The 22,601-nt window shown below is 38.6% G+C and overlaps 1 protein-coding gene across 2 annotated transcripts in view; it reads right to left on the bottom strand.

Annotated features, from left to right (window-relative positions):
* Nucleotides 1–12,883: 12,883 nt before the first annotated feature.
* Nucleotides 12,884–22,601, bottom strand: part of LOC138940134 (retinal homeobox protein Rx1) — a 43,080-nt gene continuing 33,362 nt past the window's right edge. Inside the window, exons 3-5 of one of the 2 annotated variants that reach the window (XM_070308686.1) lie at nucleotides 15,201–15,298; nucleotides 14,922–15,100; nucleotides 12,884–14,504 (exon numbers count right to left, since the gene is read on the bottom strand). In XM_070308686.1, the coding sequence (XP_070164787.1) occupies nucleotides 14,323–14,504; nucleotides 14,922–15,100; nucleotides 15,201–15,298 (459 nt within the window). In that variant the 3' untranslated portion in view covers nucleotides 12,884–14,322. The remainder of the gene's footprint in view (nucleotides 14,505–14,921; nucleotides 15,101–15,200; nucleotides 15,299–22,601) is intronic. The other variant, XM_070308687.1, reaches the window with a different exon arrangement.

Below are 22,601 nucleotides of genomic sequence, written 5' to 3'. Positions count from 1 at the left end.
AAGATCTGCTATTTCACTTTTAATCAACGGAGCGTCCACGAACGAAGTGTCCATCCATGCCGAGGAATTTCGCGAGGAGGAAGCGTTACGAGCTTCGGTAGCGAGAAATGAAGGAATATTGCCCGGGAACAAAACTGTTTCCAGCCTTCCATCGAGAAGCCGCTCGTATACGAAACAAAAAGCTGGCCGAAAAAAAAGGAGAGCCGCGAAACTATGTATGTTCACGAAAATGTGTCGAGCACAAGTGCCTATGCAACGCGATGTCATGGTCACTCGTTTCGTCCTGTGTCTCTCTTTCTCTCTCCCTCCCTTTCTTTCTCGTTCATCCACATTCTGCCTCCTATCTTTGTCTCTCTCTCTCTCTCTCTCTCTGGCGCGCGCGCGCTCGCACGCATTTTTTTCTTTAATCTAATCTATCGACAATTTGACGGGCGAAAAACTCGTCGCCATTTTTGCCTGTCCCCCGTATCCCTCCCGGCCGACCCCGGCCCTTCCTTCCACCCCCACATGGCGCGGCGTAAAGCTATTAAAATTCATAACCCCGGACATACGCCGAGGGGTTAAAACGCGTAGCGCGCCACGTCGAAGAGGCAGAGAACACAGGTGATGCGGGGACGGCGGCGAGGCGAGAGGGTGTGGACGATAGTGACCGAGAGGAGATACGAGCGGGACACGACGGAGGAGACGAGCGACAAGAGAGAGAGAGAGAGAGAGAGAGAGAGAGAGAGAGAGAGAGAGAGAGAGAGAGAGAGAGAGAGAGAGGAAGCGAGGGAGAGACAGAGAAAGAGAAAGAGCGCGACTGACCGGCGAAGGGGGCGGAAGAGGGAGTACGGTCAGGGCTCTCGAAATGAAGTAACCGAATTTGCGGACTCGTGCCCCGCGCTATAGTCCGGGCGCAAAACAAGAGACTCCGTTGCCCTGGCATGCCGCCCGCGGCTGAATTTTGAATATGCATTGCTTCCCGGTGCAGTGTCGCATCCATATACATGTGGCTCGCGTCTTTGTGTCGGCACGCGTGTATTAGGTGCGGGACTCTGAGGGGTTGCCGGGAGAGGATGATGGGGGAGCGGCAGGGGGGGGGAGGGAGGAAGGGAGACGGCCGGGCAGGGGTCGCGTTATGTCCGGAGAACGTACGGACAATGAGGTCCTATTGGATTATACCGACCTCTTTGGCCCGGGTCGCGAGCGCCAGCGCAAAGCTCTATTAAAAACTTCAAATTGCAGGCCCGGCATCGCGCGCGCGCGCCTGGATCATAAGCGCCGCGACGCCAAACTGACACGCTCGGGCGTCGCGACGATGAGCCTTAACCCGGATGCCTTCGGTCATTAAAACGCAATGATGTTGTTTCGCGACCATGCGTCGTCCACGATGGAACGATCCGAATGACGCGTATCCGATAGATATGACGAGTTTGAAGAAACGATACGTTCGAATTATCTCAAGATACAAAAGCTAACAGCATTAGAAGCTGATTTTATCGCGCACGATCGTAAACCATATATCGTATAGTTAAATTTCACTAGCTGTTATTACTGACAATATTATCTATCGTAAAATCTTTTATAATAGAAGCTATAAAAATGCGTGTTAGTTTATTGAAACTTTATTATCAAAGATAGGGTGATATAATATATTTCTTTCGCGAAGTCTATTAAATTTGCATTTTTATTCCCTGAATTGTTTCCCATTTTGTTTCTTATTGATTATTTGTAGTTAATGATGATGTTAATAATTGATGGATGAAAAAAGCTCACGTCTTGATAAAATCGAACGATCGGATAATTGATCGCTCATAATATTTTATATTTCGCGGAAAAGCATGCATGTGATTTTACTACGAGATACTTTAGACACAATTATTAATTATTTCACTCTCTCGTCGATCATCTATTTATAATGAAACCAAACTATATTATTAATATAATATATTAACAAAGTTTTTTTTCTAAATAACGCGTACCTTAAAAATCTCTTCCCTTTAATTTCTTATTCAAATATATATATATATATATATATATATATATATATATATATATATATATACATAATTTATTGTAAAAAATATTTAATTTTCTTACGAGAACATTTTCCTTTTACAAATGATCTCGTCGAATTAGTCCTTATTTCCGTCGATCCTTTATCGTTGGAGAATCGAGAGAGAGAGAGAGAGAGAGTTGATTTGATACTTTACGAAGGGAAACGTTTAGCACAATGAAACGTAACGTTGCATTAGAGGACTCCGGCACGTGTTAGAGGCATTCGCGGTATGTTCGGACTGCTGGAGGTGTCCAATGGAGAGCGATCAAATATTTGTCAAACAGGACGAGCGTATCGCGTTTTACCATCCCCGCGCGAGCTCGCGCTTGTATATATATATTTTCTAATAATTGATACAAATCCGACCGCACCGATTACGTTCTATGGGTCGACGAGCGGCTAACCGTCGGCTTAATGAAATTCCATACAGACATACGCCGGTCTTTCCTACGTACGCAGGATTTCGAATCACATGCCGAATTAATATGTTACTAATTGTAAATACGGGATTTACGATGGGTTATGGAACGGTCGATTTCGCGATCGCCATCGAGTGGGATCGCGTAGTTTGCTTTCCCTCTCTCTCTCTCTCTCTCTCTCTCTCTCTCTCTCTCTCTCTCTCTGTCTCTCTCCATTTCCCTCTGTTCTGTTTCTATCGCGTGTCAATAAGATTAATTTCTGTGCGGATTATTCGCAATAATTGGAGGTACAATGAGCAGTCTGGCGGGACTACGGGAATATTGAACGAATTGAATATGTTATTTACGCTATTAAAGTCCATTTAGATTTATAAAAAGAGCTGAAAGATTGACGCCACATTGTTCGATCTTAATATAATAAAAATACATATTTTTTTTTTTTTAATAATTGTGCAAATATATATATATGATCATAATTACTCACTGAACTATATACCATACTGGAACGCGCCCGGCTTTGTCGATTGGTGGCTAGAAATGTGAGACTGCGAGAGTTTTCGCTTCTCAGATCTGCTCTTGTCTATCTTGTCTAACTACGTCGACCACGTGACCAGATGTACTATCCGTTCTAAAACCATTATCGTAACTTGGTGTGCAGTTTTTTTAAGATACACTTTACCACTTTTCATATTTATTTTAAATCTCTGCTTCTTAACGTTTCCAACTATCTAGCATAGAAATAAATATTCGCGTGGAAAATCGTATGGAAAATCGCGCGTGATTTGGTGATTTTGATTGCGTGGCAGAACGATGTTTTCAGTCATGATAGTTCACGGTAAAAAAAAGACAGCTCTGAAAAGCTGCAGCTATTCTCTAGTAGTCGCAGTAGTGGTGATTGGGGCATAGCCGCGCGCGTTCCAATATGATATATAGTTTAGTGTAATTACTATAATTGTTAATGATAATTGGAAATGTTTTATCAACGACTGTTTTATCAGCGCGAAATATTTTGTCGATAAGGAAGTAGATGCAGTTTATCGATCTTCGATCATTAGTTACCGTCGATGGTAAAATTTTCGTCGATTTTCGCGGACCGTATCGAATAAACTATATCGACATGCTTCCATTTTCTCTTGCCAGGAGGCGCTAGAGTTTCGAGAAATTTGAATAGTACTGATTTTACTCGCTTAATAAGCTTATTATGCGCCATTACGTGCAAGAGTCGCGACATTTCTCTGTGTGAATTATACTCGGTCTGAATAATTCCAAACTTTTTAATTTTGAAAGATTAGGAAAACGGTAAGTATCGATCTATCGTGATACGATAGACGACGTACTACATTCAATATTTTTCTCGAAATTATGTCATGTGGTTAACCTTGATTTAATAATTGTAGGTGGACGAGACGCTGAGAGATACACGTACACGATTCAGAGGGGAAGTATCGGAGGAGAATCGAAATATATTTGCGAGTAAAAGTGGTAAGTGTCAAAATCTTTGATGAAATTCGTTATTTGCCGTAGTAATGCGAGCTAACGTTGACAAATGGCGACGAGCGTGCCCGGATACTTGGTAGCCGCCACAGAGAACGGCGTCTGGCAGTGCACCGTTATAATTACGGAGTAGCAATCAATTAGTACACCAATCATGCGTTGATTAAGGGGTCGATTGGAATGTAATGGGACTGTAGGTGGTCACTGATAATTAACGTTGGTGGAAACCGCCCGATGCGTACTGCGTAAAATCAAATACCGTCGACCGTGCAGGAAACGAAATATTCGACGTGCGGCCAGCCCGATTTCAGACTTTGATCCTATGGAGCTACGCTATAACTCGCGCTCGTCACAAAAAATACAAATTCAATAGTATAAAAACGATATTCTAAATTATTATGAAAGATAATCATAAATTATAGAGATATTTTATATATACGTGTAATAGCATTTTTTTTCTATAAAGTTAAACGTGTTAAATGTTTTCAACTAAACATGAAATATCACTTTTAATCTATATTTTTTTGTCGATGTTAAATACGTATTAGAATGATTAATAAAAAGTATAATAGATAATAAAAAGAATAATATATAATAATAATGAATAAAAATCGAAGGAATTGCAATAAGTATCGCATAGAGTAGATGCATAATAAAGTTTATTCGCTTCCCCCCGTTTTTTAATAATAGCGATGAGGAAGTGAGGAACGTGGCGATTAAAGCGCGTTAAAATATGCCAAAAATCTGTATTTAAAAATATCGCAAGTAAAAATGAACGCGTCGTGCGAGGAAATCATCGATCTGTCCATCGTCGTTTATCAAAGCTCGATGTGAACGATAACGCTCGACGCGGCTCTATAATCAAGAGAGAGAGAGAGAGAGAAAGCGCACGCGTACGCGTGAGCAAGCGAGCGTGCAATTTCGCGGCATCCTGCGAAATATAAAAGCATTATATTCGCGAATAATAATCAGCGTTTCCTGCATAGCCAGGCGGAAAAAAGCGCGATCGACGTTGTATCCCGTCGACGGCATTAATCCGGCACGAGTTTTATGCAATTTGTCGTTCACAGGCGCGAAAGCCCGAGTCGCGTGTATGTATGTGTTGTGAGAGTATAGGTGCGCGTATTATGGATATGGGCGCGTGTACGCACGCAGACACACGCGTCTCACGCACACTGCGCCGCCGACGTCGCCGCTGCCGTCGCCGCCGCCGCCGCCGCCACCGCCGCCGCCAGTCAACTTTTAACGGGGCGCATTTTATTTTTATGCCGGACTACCTTTGAAATGCAAATCGATTGTTGGCCGAGCCCCTGCAAAAAACCGAGCAATTAGCGACAGAAACAATCCTGGCGTATTTGCACGGGTACTCATTTCGGAACTCCTCCGTCCCCGCGCTACCCCTTTGCCGCCCACCGTCCTCGATCGGTCGCCGTCCGTTTGATACCCGGATCGAAAGTTGCTCTACGATATCGATGGCCTCTCATTGCCGATTTTTTTCTCGCGATTGCAAACACGTTCGTCGGCGCGGGAATCTTTGATTAATGTTCCACGTTATCAAAGGTATGATCCGCTTTTGTTCTCCGCGAAGCAGTGGTATCAACGCAGAGTACTCTTTTTTTGAACTTAAAATATTATACAAAAAAATACTTTTTTTTTTCGATACTTGTTACGATTTACCGAGAAATCAATTGAAAAAAGTGTGAAAATTTAATTTCGCACTTAATATATATATATATGAATATCTCTTACATAATTTACTTTACTAGATATATATATATATATATATATATATATATATATATCTAGTAAAGTAAATTATGTAAGAGATATTCATTCGTTTAACACGCGCGCGCGCGTCTCGTAAATTAAATTTGTTAGATTACATCAAATTAAGTTGAAATATCGATTGTACGAAGCGTTTAAATAATGACTCACTGAATGACCTATGGATTTCGTGATTTTATCAATTCCCAATTCTCACAAAAATATATCAGTAGTTTAATTTATATTTTCTGTCGATCGTTCAATAATTTAATTCGTTTTGCCCAATCACCTAATTGTCAATATTTTTTTGCTTTTAATTCTGGATAAAAGTAATTGGTCTCAAAAATATTTTTCTATTTTTATCTTTGTATAGATTTCTTCGTTCAAATCAAATTTATGTAAAAATTTTGACCATACAGGACGTTTAAATTTTACCGAACTACGCGGAGTTTTTTTAATAAAATTCCGATGCGCTTTAAAAAGAATGGAGCAACCTAAATTATTCTCTCCATCGCTTCCGGAATAATTCAGCTTATCCTGCGTGTATGTGTACAAGAGAGACATGTAAAAGACAAGGTTACGCGGAAGAATAGAAAGCGCATCGTACGTTTCGCACGCGATTCTCTCAAAGCTGACGGTGGCTGCGGCGGTCGAGAATGACCAATTAGCGTGCCCAGGAGCGCGACGTCGGGTATTACATTAATCAGGGTGAAAAAACGAAATTTTCCCTCAACGTATTTTCGCGTTAAGGGGTAACCGCGACTTTCATTTAAGTTACCTAGTGGTAGCTAAACTACCCGGTAACTCGGTCCCCACCCCCACCCCCTCTCTCTCTCTCTTCTCCCGCGATTCTTTCGCCAGCCTGCGTGCTCTCTCGTCCGTCGTTCTCCTGTATGTCGTCCCCGTTCCCGTTCCCTCCGACACCAGCCTCTTCCCCTTGCGGGCGCAAATCCCACCATCCGTCGTGAACGAGCAAAATGAGTGCGAGAGGAGGGCAACGGATGAGAAAGAGGAAGGGGATCGCCAATCTTTCGCGGCCTCTACGTGTCGGTCACTTTGTTCATCTCCGGGCCCCCTCTTCTGGTATCCCCTGGCCGCTCTTTGCGCCACCACCTCCGCCCTCGTTCCCTTTGCGGACCCCCCTTTGGATCGCTCGCCTCGTTCTCTTCATTCTTTTTTTTTATCCTTTCTCGGTGTCTCCGCGAAGCGAAAAGGAAAGGCACGGTTATTTTAATGAGAATCCGGCTCGCGTTTATGCCGCCATCTCTCGTATCTTCATCGCCGCGCCGCCCGTCTAATGAACGCTCCGTGCAAATATTATTTCTGTTTATGTACTCGGCAACTTAGTGCGACTTTGGTTCTAATTAATAATGCTAAACAGACTCAGTCGGGACAAGGAGGTGAGAGGGGCTGGCGTCGCTCTTTGACAACGTGACTTAGACGATGCTGCGGCGAGTACACCTATTAGGTAGTTCGCGTTGCGCACGTGCACGTGTGTACGCGTGCGTGTGTGTGTGTTTATATAGCTGGGTGCAAGCAAAACGCTCCTGGCGGCGCGCAATTTGCGGGATTTCGCGTCTGGTTCGGACATGCGCTCTGATAACGCAATGAATTAAGACAAATAGATGAACCATCGTTTCTTAAGTTTTATCGTGTAAATCTTGCATTACTTCGATTTTCTTTCTCTGTCCGTAATTAAATCTATGTCTTACATCTCGCGAGCCAATTTTTAACAGAACGTTATTAAATCTAGAAGTATTAAACGACGGTCTTGACCAATATATATTTGCTTATTTTATTTAAATTATATATTTCATTGTATTTTCTTCTTTTTTATATATATATATATATTTTTTTTTTTTGATAGCATGAACCTATGCTATTTCCCTTTTAATTATTTTTTATATACTTAATAATAATTCTTTTGCAATTTATTTGATTCCAGAATAGAATCTTTAGTTGTAGAAAACAAATACATTGAATTAAATACAAAATTGGTTTTTATTTATTTACGATATTACAAGAATATTTTTTCCTATAATTTGAACTTATACGGACTAAAGCAAGATCATTGTCACATCAACGTGACAATTCTTCAAGTTCTTGCCGCGATAATACAGCATCCTTTTACATCGAATCAATTTTAATTGAACAAATGAAGTTTACAAAATGAAGTCATACCCGTTGCGAGAGATGTGCGTATATAATATGTTAATTACACGACAATTATTGCTTTGTTCTGTGTATGCGTATGATATTCTCGGGGCAAATAAGCGTTCTATATCGGGCTGTTATTGTAATTATAATATATAGCTAATAAAGCGTGTCGCGCAATCGTTGCACGGAGTAGCGCCTACATAATATATTAATGATGAAATAGGTCGGACAAAGAGAGCGCATCCACGAAAGGATTATCCGATAATAGGAGACTGAAAAACTAGGGATTTGTGGATATTATATTATTAATACCTTTCGATTAATCGATTGTCGAACATCTTTAATCATACAGTTTTTATCTCTCTCTCTATATATATATATATTGTATAAATAATTTTCCTCGTAAGAAAGACAGTTTTATGAAAACTTTACAGTTGATATTTTACTTTCGAATTGTCAGATATTTAATGCAATTTTCAATTATTTTTGAATAACTAAGTTCTAAATTAGGGCTTTTTAAAAATCAATTCATAATTAAAATTGTACAGAATGTGTTTAGTTTGATCTCTATTTATCCGTTTTTGAAATGTAATTCATGAAAAGTTCGTCGCTTTATTTGAACTATCGTGATATTTTGATAGTTTAGAATTTCGTGTTATGCACAAATTTCTTCCCGATTTTAATAATAATGTTTTCTAAATTATTATATTTAATAATGGGTATAAAACTAGGAACATGCAAAATCTTATGCAAACTCGATTCTTCATATATTTCCGACGTCATCCGTCGAGCTCTCTCCTTATCGTTATTTACAGATTTTAGCTGGTTGACTTGTCGCTCCATTGATCTACGTTCCATCGGCTCGAAAACTGGTCTTATTCAGGTTTCCTTGCTGGTTCTTTACTTTGTCGGGGCAATAAGGTTAGGCAGGACGGGAGGCATCGGGAGAGATATTAGATAGACGACGGTTCGCCCGAAATCAAGGCGCCCGTTCACCGTCCCCTCCCCTCTCTCCCCAACCCGTTCCTAAACAAATTTAATAAAGCCACGATTTCCGTGCCAATTTCAAACTCAGCAAGAGATTGCCCGCCGCCTTCGAGAGGCGAACTCCGCGTGTCTTCTAGCTTCTAATCTGATATACGTAAGACTAACGATCGGCCAGTTTGATCAAGTATCATGCGGGTTTAATATTTTATAAATTAATTGCTGATTAGACGATTAATGAAATTCTTAAGGAAAGTTTCAAATTTCACATTTAAATTTCGAGAGAAATATACATATACATACGTTACAAAAATATCTTAATGACAAACGCATGCAGATTTTTTTTAATGCCTATATTATAGAATTGACTTTTAGAAAGAGTTTTTAAGGGATTAAATTTTAGTAGTGTAAATAAATAATAATAATAATTATTATTATTATTTGATTAACAGCTTTTATTTTAACAAAACTTTGAAATAAATATAAACTACGGATAAAGAATTTATTTTATTTATTATGAGTTATAAAAAAAAATTATATATATAACATACTAAAATTTCAAAAGTTATAACGAATGACAATCTTCTTTGATATTATAATATATACGTTATTAATTTTATATACGTATGGTATATGTAAAATATTTTATTTGAGGATGTTTATTTTTATTTGTTATTAGTATTTCAAGGTTTGTCACACACACAAAAGCTCATAAAGGATACTTCTCGTATTTCCATATCGTATTCTATAATTCGAGAGGATGAATTCTCGAATTGTATTCCCATTTTCTGAGTTTTTCCGACTTTTCCACTCACGTCTCGTAACTCTCGCGCACTCCACAAATTCCCTCGCTCTCACGCGAGAGAACTCGTCTCCCCCCCTCTCTCTCTCTCTCTCTCTCTCTCTCTCTCTCTTTTTCTCTAGCACGATTTTACCTGCACCTTCTTCCAACTGTACAACTATATCACTGTCGGTAGCGTTCTGCCTCGAGTATTATTAGTCTTTGGAGTTAGGGAGTACGCATGGACTCGAATCTCCAGGCTCGCTCGCATGGTTAACTTCCGCAAACAGAAATTACCATTTTATTGGGTGAGTTCTAGCGTCCCCTTACCGCGTCGGCCCCTCGGCTGCCCCCTTCCTCCACAACATCCCCTTTCCCCGTCGAACCCGCCTTTTCTCTCCTTCTACCCCCGCCGCACTTCACGGCGGCCCCTAACGTAACGATTGGAATACCTAATCGTCCGGGGACCATTCAGCACCATTGTTCCATCGACTTGCCGTTGTTGGTGCCTGTTAACGCCGAATCCTTTCACACCCCGGCGCTGCCCCCGCCGCTGTCCCCGCCGCTGCTTTTTTGCCACCCTTGAAAAAGATGATCGGCTTGCACACGTTCGCTGTCACGTTGCTCGCGCAAACGGAATTTCCGAGTGGCATTTGCATCGAATCGTCGGCTGCCGCGTTAAATTCCCCGGCAGGGAATGTATGGACAGACCGAAGTATAAAGGGCCCGTCTGATTGGTCGCGCTTGTACAATGGGCCTGATCGATAAGTTGAAAAATATAGATATGAAATAGAGATTTAAAATACCGGAAAGTAATTTATTACTTTATAATGTAATACTTAATATGTTTTGAAATATTTTGTAGAAATTTTCAAAATATATTTGATGTTGTTCACTGAAATCCTTTATCCGTAAATGCTTCATTTTGATATCACAGACATATAATAAGAATATTTTTGTTTGACTTTTTCAACGACTATGAAAATTGTTTTATATAAATGAGTTTTCTGTACAAATTTTCATTTTTTTCTCGCAGATAAGAGAAATTATATTTCTAAACAGTTGTCAATTCTTGACCATTCGACCATTGACGGATTTTTCGCGTTCTCATAAATCATCGGTTTTAATTAAACCCGAAGAAAGACGAGCGAGATGGCCTTCTCTCAGTTGCAACTCTCTTTCGCTTCCTCTCTCTTCGCGGAAATGAATTAAGACTTAATTAAAGTCGTTCTTTGATATGTTAATTCCTTCGTAAATATGTGTTACTTCCTCCGTAAGAATTAAAACTTTCTCGGCATACATCTCACTCCCATTAGACACCGATTGCTACTAGCACGCGAAAAATGCGATCAGCTAACAGAAATTAGCTGAGAAATGTTAAAGTAAAAATTACGTGGCTGATATAAGTATAATAATAATAATAAATGAAATAAAAGCAGAATTAAATGGTGACTTTTAAATCTGAAATTAGTGATTTTTAGAAGTTTTTATACGTAATAATAAATTAAAATATGTCGAAAAGAAGACATGCCCTTTTTCTCTTCTAATATTATACAAAATAATTAGAAAAATTAATAAGTGTTGTTGAATAAATTATTGAAGTTATTAACGTTATTATATAAAACTATTTTCTTTGGTATATTAAATTTATAGTTTAAATTTTATTATTTTTTATATGTATTCCGCTTTGAATGAAGGAACATGTTTCGGATTTCAGGAGAGGAAAATATTAACGATGAGAAAAAAGGTAGTAAAGAGAAACTTATCCTTTTCCATTTTAATATTATCATCGTTTGTATTTTTATTTCAATAAAGGAGGCCCTGTTTTCAAACGATATGGTACGATTAAATATGTACATCGAATTTTATTCTGTCACGCGAGCAGGTATATATACAAATAGACGTTCGGGAAATGACTAACTACGTTTCTTCATCCTCTACGAATTCTCCTTTGGGGACCGCGGAGGCTGACCGACATCGCTCGCGATTGATCAGAATGCAAACATTCATGAAATATGACTTGTAAAATCGTAAGTCAATCAAAATTGTAAATGATACTTATATGACAAAGATAATACGTCGAGTTATAATTAATATTTCGATCAAAATCTATGTCATATATATCTAAAAAAAGAAATTAAGAATACATACACACATACATACATACATATATATATGTATATATATATATATATATATTTATTTATTTATATGCAGAATGGATTATAGTCACCGAAAGTAAAAAGTTCATTAAGAAACTTCGTAACTTTCATATTTGAAAAATGATATCTTGCAGCTTACGATTTTACACATCGCAATTAAATCGTATTTCACATTAATTGTTAAACCTGATCCTCTCCTCCGCGCTCTTCGGAATTTACATACCGTGACGGCATCTAGATAATATGCACAATTCTTTGCCTTAACTTATTAATACTGTAGAATATTGTTTATGTCAAAATGTCACTTCTTTTCTCGCCTCCGTTTGCCTCTTTATTCTATATTCTACAAGAGATATTTCGCGCTAGCTCGCCGATCGACGATCGTACATCGATTTCGTGAACGTTGCCGATCTGAAAAGTTTTTAAAAGACCGAGCGACTTTCGGTTTGCGTTTAATAAACGTTTAAATAAACGTTTTGGTTGCGTGCGTTACGCTACGAAGGTTGAACGCAACTTGCCTTGTATTGCGAGAAAATATTCGGCCGACGAGCGCGAATCTCGGAAACACCTTACGCTCAGCGTTATTCGATTTAATCGGCGCTATCGAGTTTATTGATTCTTCAAGATATTTGTTTATTGAACAATGTCCTTTTTCACTTTTATCGTTTCGCACGGATGATACTACTACTCTATAGGATATTCCGTAATAGGTGTATTTGTCGAACAAATCGATATTCCTCGCTGAAAATTGAAACGCTTCTTTCCTACCCTTCTTTTTCTTTTATTACGTTTCATTCGTTTAGAGAGGATTGAGATTCTTTTTACGTTCAATGCAATGTTGAATATTTTTATGTAAAATATATAAATTATCACTTTACGCATACACTGTCTAAATAGATAATTGATAAATAGCGGTAAAATATGCTACTTGTTAGATTTCTAAATAATTTACATACTTGGTGATAATTTAAACATCTCACACATAAATCGTGATATTAATTTATTGATATTTGTTTACATATTTAATAAAAACGTGAAATAATATCTATAAAATTATTTTTAAAACATATCTGCTGAGGCTAGGAGTTTTCCGTTATTATTTAATTATTGCGCAATATTGAATAATCTGAAATATGTATATCGAGTATCATATTCTCTCTGTGTTTTATGCCGCGTACATTTGCAATTTTATAAATTCAATCACATATATTAATGAATTAGTTAACAACTTATTTAGAAATAAACTTAAAATTATATGCTATTATTTTCCTCTGACGATTAGCGTACACCAACACATATTTGTTTGCATTATATTGCTTTGTAAAAATAAATAATGTATTATAACGATCTCTTTTTTGATAGTATGATGTATAAATAATTCTCAATTTCTTTCTTCCTCGAGCCAATTATTTGGAGTCCTTTAAAAATTTTCACATTTTTTTCTAATAATTTATTTATTGTTTTGTATTTATTTTATTTTTAATTTTCATGAATTTTCACATATTTCTCTATGATAATGTTCTCTCTCTCTCTCTCTCTCTCTCTCTCTCTCTCTCTCTCTCTCTCTCTCTCTCTCTTCTTGGACACTTTGAAAGATAATTTAGAGTGAAACTCGGAATATACAAGATTCATAATAAATGACACGATGACACTATTGAAGACGATAGTGGCAAGATAATAAATATTGATCTTTTTTATCTTTATATTAATTACATATATGACAAGCTTGCGCAACATAATTTGATTTGCATATTGCACAATGCCGACTTAGAGCGAATCCTGAGCAAATTTTCCACATAATACGCGCAAAATTATTTTGTCATGTCAAACACGCGGATCTTTTTTCCATTGGTCGGCTATTTTTAGCGTCTCTATCGTTGTCAAAGTTATCAGAAACATCACAAAAAACACAAATTTCCGAAAAACATCTCAATCTTGCAGATGTTTCTCATGCGCTTTTTAATGCTTTCTTTATATTTGAGATAAAATCTTGATTTCTCTAGTTAAAGTCATTTCACGAGGAATATCTTGATGATCGGCCCGTTTTCAATCATGAACACATTGCTTATTTCATCATAGATATTTGCCAATTTTATAATATTGATAGTCTCTATAATTGTCTCTATAATTGAAGATACCTATAAGCGCCGATCATTGATTATTGCAAGATTTGTCTGTTTGATGATCTAAAATTCTCACCAGAATGAATGTCAGATTTTTCCTTTGGTAATTACATATCGATATATCAAGAACAAGGATCTTTTCAAATAGAACGATAGGGGCTTTCTCTCGCGAGATCTCTTGTACTTCACGTGACGTCCAGCTCCGTTTCGTCGGTGATCTTTCCCTATGACGGAACGAGCTCTCTCGCTCTCGTCGGTCGACATACCGCTCTCGCTGTTCAGGCGATTCTTCTCTTCGGGATCTGGAATGTCTGGGCTGGAAGGATTGTTGCTCGCTTGCTCGTCACGCTGTCACGAGGCCGGCAGCGGTGCGCGCCCTTGGCGAATCTTCGGTTAACCTTCAAACCATCTGCAGGCCTTTGGTGATGCTCTCGACGTGCTCCTTGGCTCGCATCCTGAGTGCCTGGATACTCGATGTGCGAGGATCGTGTCCTGGCGGACTCGGCGGTGATGGTTGAACGTGGCCGCCGGCGCTTATGCTCGCCATGCTGCCGGCTAGCGATCCTGCGAACAGTGCAATTCCTACGTCTCGTTGGGTATGCACAATGACAATCATTGATGACGAATTTAATAATGCTGATTATTCCATTAAGATTATTTTACCCCGTGTAAAAATTATCGTAAAATAATTTCGAGTCACGGTAACTTAAAAATAACAATTATACAAAATCTAACTATTATAATGTTTTATAATAGTTTTATAAGAGTATTATAACGCCTTACAAAAATTTTATACTTGTAAAGCATAGACACTTAATAACAAATTCGCCTGATATTTGTAGAACTGCTCTCCTTTCATTGCAAGGGGCATCCGATTATTTTATTTTTATAATTTTATTTTTATGCTCATGGTTCTTTATTTTATTTTATTTTTAATGCCGTGCAAATCAAACGATTGACAAAAAAATGTGGAAAGGAAATGTTGGAGATGACTGTTACCTGGAACGGCATTGGTCACGGCGCCGACATTTGGCGGTGACGGCAATCGCCTGGGAGACGTTAGATAACTGGGATATCCTGTGTGAGGCGCAGCGAGGAAACCGGGAAGCGCACTGAGTAATCCAGGTGGCGCGAGCCAAGGATCTCCTGGCAGACCTAAGGCCGGACCGGCAACATTCCTGAAACAAAATATTTCCACACACGCAATATAGCTATATCTCTTGCAAAAGTTTACGCGATTATGTTAATAGAAGTATTCAGAAAGCAATTCAGACAAACCTCATATTAGCAGCGTGATGATACTCGCTCAAACCGAGTCTCGCAGCTTCCATTTTTTCCTGTCTACGCCATTTGGCTCGTCTATTCTGAAACCAGACCTAAAACATAACAATAATTTCTCATCATTCGCTCGCACTCAGATGAGACGTAAACAATGGAAATAGGTATATATATTTTACTTGAATACAAATTTACGAGATACTTTGCGAATAAAATAAATCTTATTACCCTTTCTGCTATTAACCGATAAGTAATAATATTAGCCGTATTTAACATTTTATGAACTTAATTTCGCAAATTTATTAAGTCCGCGTTTGACTCGACGTAAATCAGGGGAACAACGCCGGTACAAACTCTCATTAGCTGCCGAGACGCGATAATAGTAACGTGTCACTACCGTATACTTGAGGAAAAGGGCGCCCCTCCTTTCTTCTCATTCTTCCCTCGATCTCTATAATAGATTCGCGAAATATCACTTTTGACTTTGATAAAATGTTTGACCTCTGTTTCGCGTTACTGTTATAAAGTTTTCTTATATTATTATGAAATTAAAATTCTCTTAAAATTAAATAATATATTAAACAATCTGTTATAAAAAAATTTTATATTTTAATATATATAGTAGGCTTTTGTAAAATCAGCTTCTTTATAAAGCGCCAAATTTTTAGACGAATGTTTTATAAAAAGTCTAGGTTTTCTTTTTGTAAAAAATTGAATTTACAAACAATCTGCAATATATATATCTTATTTAACTATTATATTAAATCAATTTTTTTTTTCACAATATAGCTTAAAATATAGTAATGTAATGAAAGAATTTATTCAATTATTTAAAATTATAAATAATTGGTCTTAAAATTTTATTTATACATATTATTAAATGTGATTAAATACAAAAAGAAAAAGAGAAGAAGGAGAGAAGATTCGGAAAGAAAACTATAATTATTATTAACATATGTAATATATGAAATAATTTATTGTGTGTACAATGTACAATAATTTATATAATATTTAATAGAATTTTTATAGAAGTTATTTTAAATTTCAAAATCGCATTCCCCCAAAGTTGACATTGGCATCTTCAGTCAAATTAGACGAGACTCGCCCTAATAAGGGCCGCGCGACTCTTCCCCATAAACCGGTCAACTGCAAAAGCATCTAACCGCGATAAAGCAAGCCAGAAGTGTGCAAAACGGTAAGTCAGAGCAAAAAGAGTAAGCAAGAAAAGAGGGTTTGATAGAAAATGGAGTTCCTTTAGCGGGGAGCAATCGTGCGAAGGGCGAGAAAAGTGGCTGCCAAGACTTTCTCTCTCTTTTATGTTCTTTCTCCTTGTCCTTCTCTCTCTCTCTTTCCCTGTCTTTCTCGATTTCTGCTCCAAAAGGAGGGTTGCAGAAATGTCTCTTTGGGCGGGTCTCCCAAGTCCACCCCTAACCCCTGAAAGCGGCGTTGGCTAAGAAAAGGGGGGCAAGAAGGAGGATCGGGGCGAAAGATCGGAGGGTGAGACGCGGTCCACCCTTCCATCGGCATTAAGAGGGTAACGAGACCGTGGGGCGAAATCGAAAGTGAACGAGCGACGCGGCGTAACGTGACGCGCGGTGCGCCTTCAAGGAGTGGACCTAAGAATGGAAGTGAAACGTAGGAAGGATGAGGAGGGAAGGGAAGGTACCCCGAGCTTATTGGGACGGGGTTCGGCCATGTTGATTTCTTTATTGTAACATGGCTGCTGTTGGCAGTTCGCTTAAGTCTATTGCGTTAAGAGCCGATGCTATCGGTCTCGGCTTATGAATTATTCAGTTCCCGTCGCGAGACGCGCCGGGTTTATAAGGCCCACCCGGTGCCGTCCGTGACGAATTTACACGCGGCAGCGAGGCGAGCGAGATCCCGAGGATCCATCGGCGATCGATGAATCTCGCTTTTCGCTCTGCCGGCAGCCTTCGACGCTTATCTCAGATAAATAATGCTGAGCAATCGATTCCAACTTCCCTACACGGTAGCTGTCAACGAATGACCGTACGATCATTCTTCTTCGACGTATTAATCCGTATGATTATTAACGAGAAGTCTGAGAGAAAATCATAAATTCCGAAATATAAACATATTATTGTTGTCAAAATCTGAAGAGAGATATTTAATTATCAAGGATCATTCTCGTGTATATTATGGAATATTCTTTTGCAGCGTGAAATAACGCTAAAATTTTGTATCATTGCAAATACTTTCGACACGTATATCTCGTAAACTTGTGTTTATTAATGGGAAGCGCAAAAATTTCTTCCCGCCTCTGAAATAATCAGTGACAAGTATCGCGTTCGAATAACAAGCGACTAGCAAATTGAATGTTACCGTCGGGAATGAACGGCGGTGAATCGTCGAGAGGAGTGAAAGAGAGTGAAGGAGAATGCGTGGCAGACAGAGGAAAACGCGGAAACGAAGTGAAACGAAGACGGGGTTAAACGTCAGAGGCATCACGAAGGTTTGGGCGTATAGTGGTGGGAAGGGAAGGGGGATACATCGGGGACGCGGGGGAATGGATATCGGAGCATTGCCTGGCTCATCAGGACGATATTCCGCTCTCGAGGACGAGAAGCAATTTTCTTTCCCGGCTCCGTGGATGAGAAAAGGCTACACGGACAAGATGCCACGCCGAAATGATGGGAAAATAAGCGAATTTCCCTTCGTATCTCTCTTATATATCCTTTTCCATCCCGTTCCGTCTTCTGCCTTCCTTCTCCCATCGCTCCTTTTTCCTACTCTGTCTGTCTGTCTCTCTCTCTCTCTCTCTCTCGCTCTCTCTTTCTTTGGAATTCCGCATCTTACCATAACGCTCCGTCTCTGTTTACCGAGAACTGAACTCGCGCACTTCTTCTCGCTTTTCTCGCGGAAATATAAAGAACAGGGCTAACGCGGCTTAATCTTTTTAGGTCGTAAATTTATTAGAGCAGGTACTTCCACCTTTTCCGCCCGCCTCCGCCGACGTCCTTCTTCTTATCCTCTCTCTCTCTCTCTCTCTCAGCTTTCTTCTCCTCCCCTGACCCGACCAGCCGGCGACTCGCGACGATCCTCGGCAATGATATTGCGAAGGTAAACTCGCTTAGACGGTTTAAATGCAAGAAAATTGAAATAAAATGGAAGTAATTCCGAGATTAAAATTGGACGTCGTTCCGTTGTCGCTGAGAAGCGGCGACGACACTTTTTCGAGCTCTCTCCCTCGTCCCCTTGCCGTTCTTCAATGCCCCGTTCCCGCTTTAACGTGTTAGTCTTTGTGAAATTTTACGTAGCTCTCTCGTTGGAGAAACTTCGTCATGTCGGAGTTGCATAATTCGCAAGATTTCGCTGAAAGATTGACACGCGGATGAGAGGGCTAATTATCATTATCGCGTTAATGCGCAAGTAACATAAGGGAATAACAGTCCCGACTCTTTCTCGCGCATAGAACCGTTACGTCCAACATAATCGGTAAAGAATTTGACTGACAAACACACACACACACACACACCGTGCAATTTAAATACATCAAAAGACATATTAGATATAAGTAATGTATTTCCTTAATATTATGATATATGTATATCGCGCACAAAAATTCAATGAAAATTTTATAAAGTAAAATAAAAAGCAACATCGTATACTTGAGCGTATTTTGTTTCAAAATACATTTTCGTTTAATAAACTATCTTGCAATTTTTTTTACGTTGGCGCATTTGCGTACTATTTTCGTTGGCATGTTGTTACTCTACGTGAATGCATACCAAATATGACACCTATGTAAAATATATGAATGTATGGACGATGTGTTTTCGGTGACTGCACAACAACAGCTTTCGTTCTCTTTGGTAACATACGGTGACGAGCACTCAACTAGAACAAGAAGCGTATCGCGCCGAAAATCACTCCCGAACTCTATCTGTCGTACGGTGTTTTTTTTTTTTTTTTTTTTTTCCTTTTACATTGCACGCGCACGCATACGACCGTCTCTCATTTTCCTCTTTCTCTCTCTTCCTCTTTCGCTATCTCACTCTGATGGAGCACATCGTTCCGGGACGATGGTCGCTTTATACTCGACGGTGGCTCTCGCCGAATTCGGATTAGCGCCGGCAAAAAGGTATTCGAGGTGCTCACGCCACGTCGAGTTCATTGTTGCCGACCGGAGTATTAACAGATTTCGGCCATTGTTCGCCGTGACGGTGGCCTGCGAGACCTTTAAAAGAGTCGCGATGATGCGCGCGAAGGCGCCGCGCGTGATATAATGTGGCGATGTCCGGGGAGGAGGGGGGGGGGGAGGAGGAGTTTCTAGCGATGTGATGGGAATTTTGATATTTTTTGATTTCAAGAGGTTTATAAAAAAAAATTCACATGTCTTTCTTTTAATTATAACCCTATTAATGTAATCGTTAATGAAGAAAATAATTTATCCGAGACAGAAATAAGAAATGATTAACGAAATATTTGCATTCATCTAACTTGTGTAAAAGAATAGAAATCGAAGAAAAAGTCGCTATATACGCAAAAGCAGCATTAATACAGGTATAGATTTTCTCTTCATATTCAAAAAACGCAAAAAATAAATTAAATCATCCTCCTCCTCCTCGCGTTATATATTTATTTCACGCGTTTTGCTCAGATGAGATCGCGATTCGATGAAAGTCGAATTCCAGGATGAACGAGTCGTGAGAGATGGATATTAAAGCCTTTACGATGGAGGAGATTAATGTGTCTTCCTATTAGGGTTCTGCGCAAAATCGAAATGACGTTGACGATATCGACGTCTTTCCTGTAGGATGCTGATAGCTCCTGAGTGTTTTATAAGGCGAATGTGGAACGATGCCAAACATGCGTGAAATATTTATACCAATGGCAAAACTTAATTAAATCGATAGTATTTTTACGCGATTATCGCAATTTTTCAAGTTATTATTTTACTTGCTATATTTTGCTTAAAAATTAAGCAATCGTCGTATATGTTTTTCAATTGTTCAAACTTTTATTAAATATCGTCTTAGATACGCGAATATGGATCCTTTAGTATCAAAAAAAAAATTATTGAAAAATTTCTTATATTCCTTTGGAAAAGGAGAATTATTGGAGTAATTATTATCGGCTTTTAATGATTTGCGCGATCGTTTAATGCTCATTAATATTTTCTTTATTACTAATTTTTTACATAAGATTATTTTTATAGATACATATTAATATTAATCGAGATTTGAAATATTTCTCCTTCACATTAGCTCTATTAAAAAGAAATAGAACGCCAACTAAATTGCAGTTAACTACAATATAACGGGATGCATTCTACAGCTGATTATTTGCAATTATTTTCTACTTACAGTTTGAAAGATATCCTTGCTGTTTAAAAATTGGCATGATAATGATGTGTGAGACATATGTTTACTAACGGCCATAATCGTCGATGTTAATAGCTCTCTAGCCGAAAAAGGCTAACGCAATATATAAATTGCCGCTAATCCGCGGACAAGGAAAAAAACAGACAAGGCTATTTTTCTTCCGGGTGTATTACAAGTCTATCGAGAACCCCATCGTCGGTATACTACGACATGGATAGAAGGGAAAGGAGAGGGAAAGAGAGGGGTAGACAGTACGAGAGAGACGGATAGAGAAGAGACGGGGACACGTTTCGAATATAAGCCTAGATTCTCTCTCCGGTCCAGGGTACCGCGGTATGCATAGAGAAGGGAGATGTTTGGAGAGGGTTGGAGTCTATTATTCCGTGCTTTTTATGCTCCCCATCTCTCCCCTCCCTCTTCTGCCCCTTCCTCCCTCCTCTCCCGGTACTATTCCCCCTTCTCTACTTCAACCATGTCAAACTGTCGGCTAAATTCAATCCTACGCAGTTGTTCTCATTTCGTTCTTGTTCTTGCTCATCGTTCGCGTCCGCACTGCGGTTAAAACGGCGCTAATTAATGGTCTTGCAAATCATCTGTATCCCGATAAGATTATGTTGACCGCGACAATTTACATAAATATGTTGAAAGTCTAAGAATTTTGCGCTATTTAGTGTAAATTATTATTGAAGCGTGTATACGTTATGATTTTATATAGGATAAAATAACAATGCAATATAAAATGAACTATACATAAGAATCACTATCACTTACGACTTACAATAAAATCGAGATTACAAGATAGAGAAAAAACGAGAAAAGAAATGCAATAAATATCAAATTTGTAAGAAAGATAGTGGTAAGACAATAATGAGAAGAGCACGTTTTATACGAATCAAAAAGAACAAAAGTCACAAAAGGAGAAATAATTATAAAAAAATTTTTTTATTGGATTTTTCTTTCTTTTTCCTATTTAATAATAGCATTATATTATATAATTATATTATATTATATTATATAATGCACTTGTATAAATTATATAAATTAGTGATTAATAGATAAATAAATGTTATCCGATATGATAATTCAAAGATTATTTTTTTAGACGATTACAAAATCGCGATCTTACAAGTCTCAATATATTTTTTTCTCGCGCATTCTAGAAAAATTTTTGATATGATATAAGTGAGCACCCCTGGCGACGTCCTCCAATAAAGCCACCCCTGTCGTTGCGCGTAATCACCCTTAAACACTCCAACGCCCCGGTCTAACCCCGTCGTACTGCGATACAATACTAATGTGCTACAAATAACATCCCAAACACGAGGCGATTTCACTTTTACAATGCGACTAAACGGCTCCTTGTAACACACCGTTCATGGATCCGCCATAGATCGTTCGTTTGTCGTTGTGTCGAGTGGATCCGCGCATCGTACAATGATTTCGCCGGATGATCCTTAGATCATCGAAGAGCACGAGAGCTTTTGTCACAAAGTCAAAGAAATTTCAATGTGGACGCGAAGATTCTCTTTCATCGAGCACATTATATTTCACATTTTATAAATAATTGCATTTAAAAATGTAGAGATGTATTATCATTAAAAAATTTATACACATATACCATAAATCATTCGTTTAATCGATCATTTAATTAATAATTATAAGAAATGTTGTTGTGAAATTATGAGAATTATAAAATATATTATGAGAATCTGCCTCATCTGTATCTAATCCATCAGAATTGATCTGATATTTAATAGATAATTTGACAAACATACAATATACAAATATTTTTATTTCAAATATAAATTTGTAACAAAGTCATGCTTTATCATAAATCGCAGCGTTTTCTCGCGGTCCTCGAAAAGTTAGTCGCGATGCGTGATGTGCGAACAACGTTTTTGAGCAACAGCGCGTACGATTGGGTGGACGGTGTGAATGAGCGAGCGCACCGAAATTTGACAAATTAGCCGTATGGCCTGTGTATTTTGACACCGTGCCCACATTGTCTGGCCTGGTCGTTGTATTTTCTCGTTGTACGCGCTCTAGCGGCGGCGAA

Source organism: Polyergus mexicanus, unplaced genomic scaffold (assembly GCF_030449975.1).
Source record: "Polyergus mexicanus isolate NDT 795.1 unplaced genomic scaffold, iyPolMexi1.0 SCAF_16, whole genome shotgun sequence".
Classification (NCBI taxonomy): Eukaryota; Metazoa; Arthropoda; class Insecta; order Hymenoptera; family Formicidae; genus Polyergus; species Polyergus mexicanus.
The sequence above is the reverse complement of the archived record's forward strand: the minus strand, read 5'-3'. Positions and strand labels throughout refer to the sequence as shown.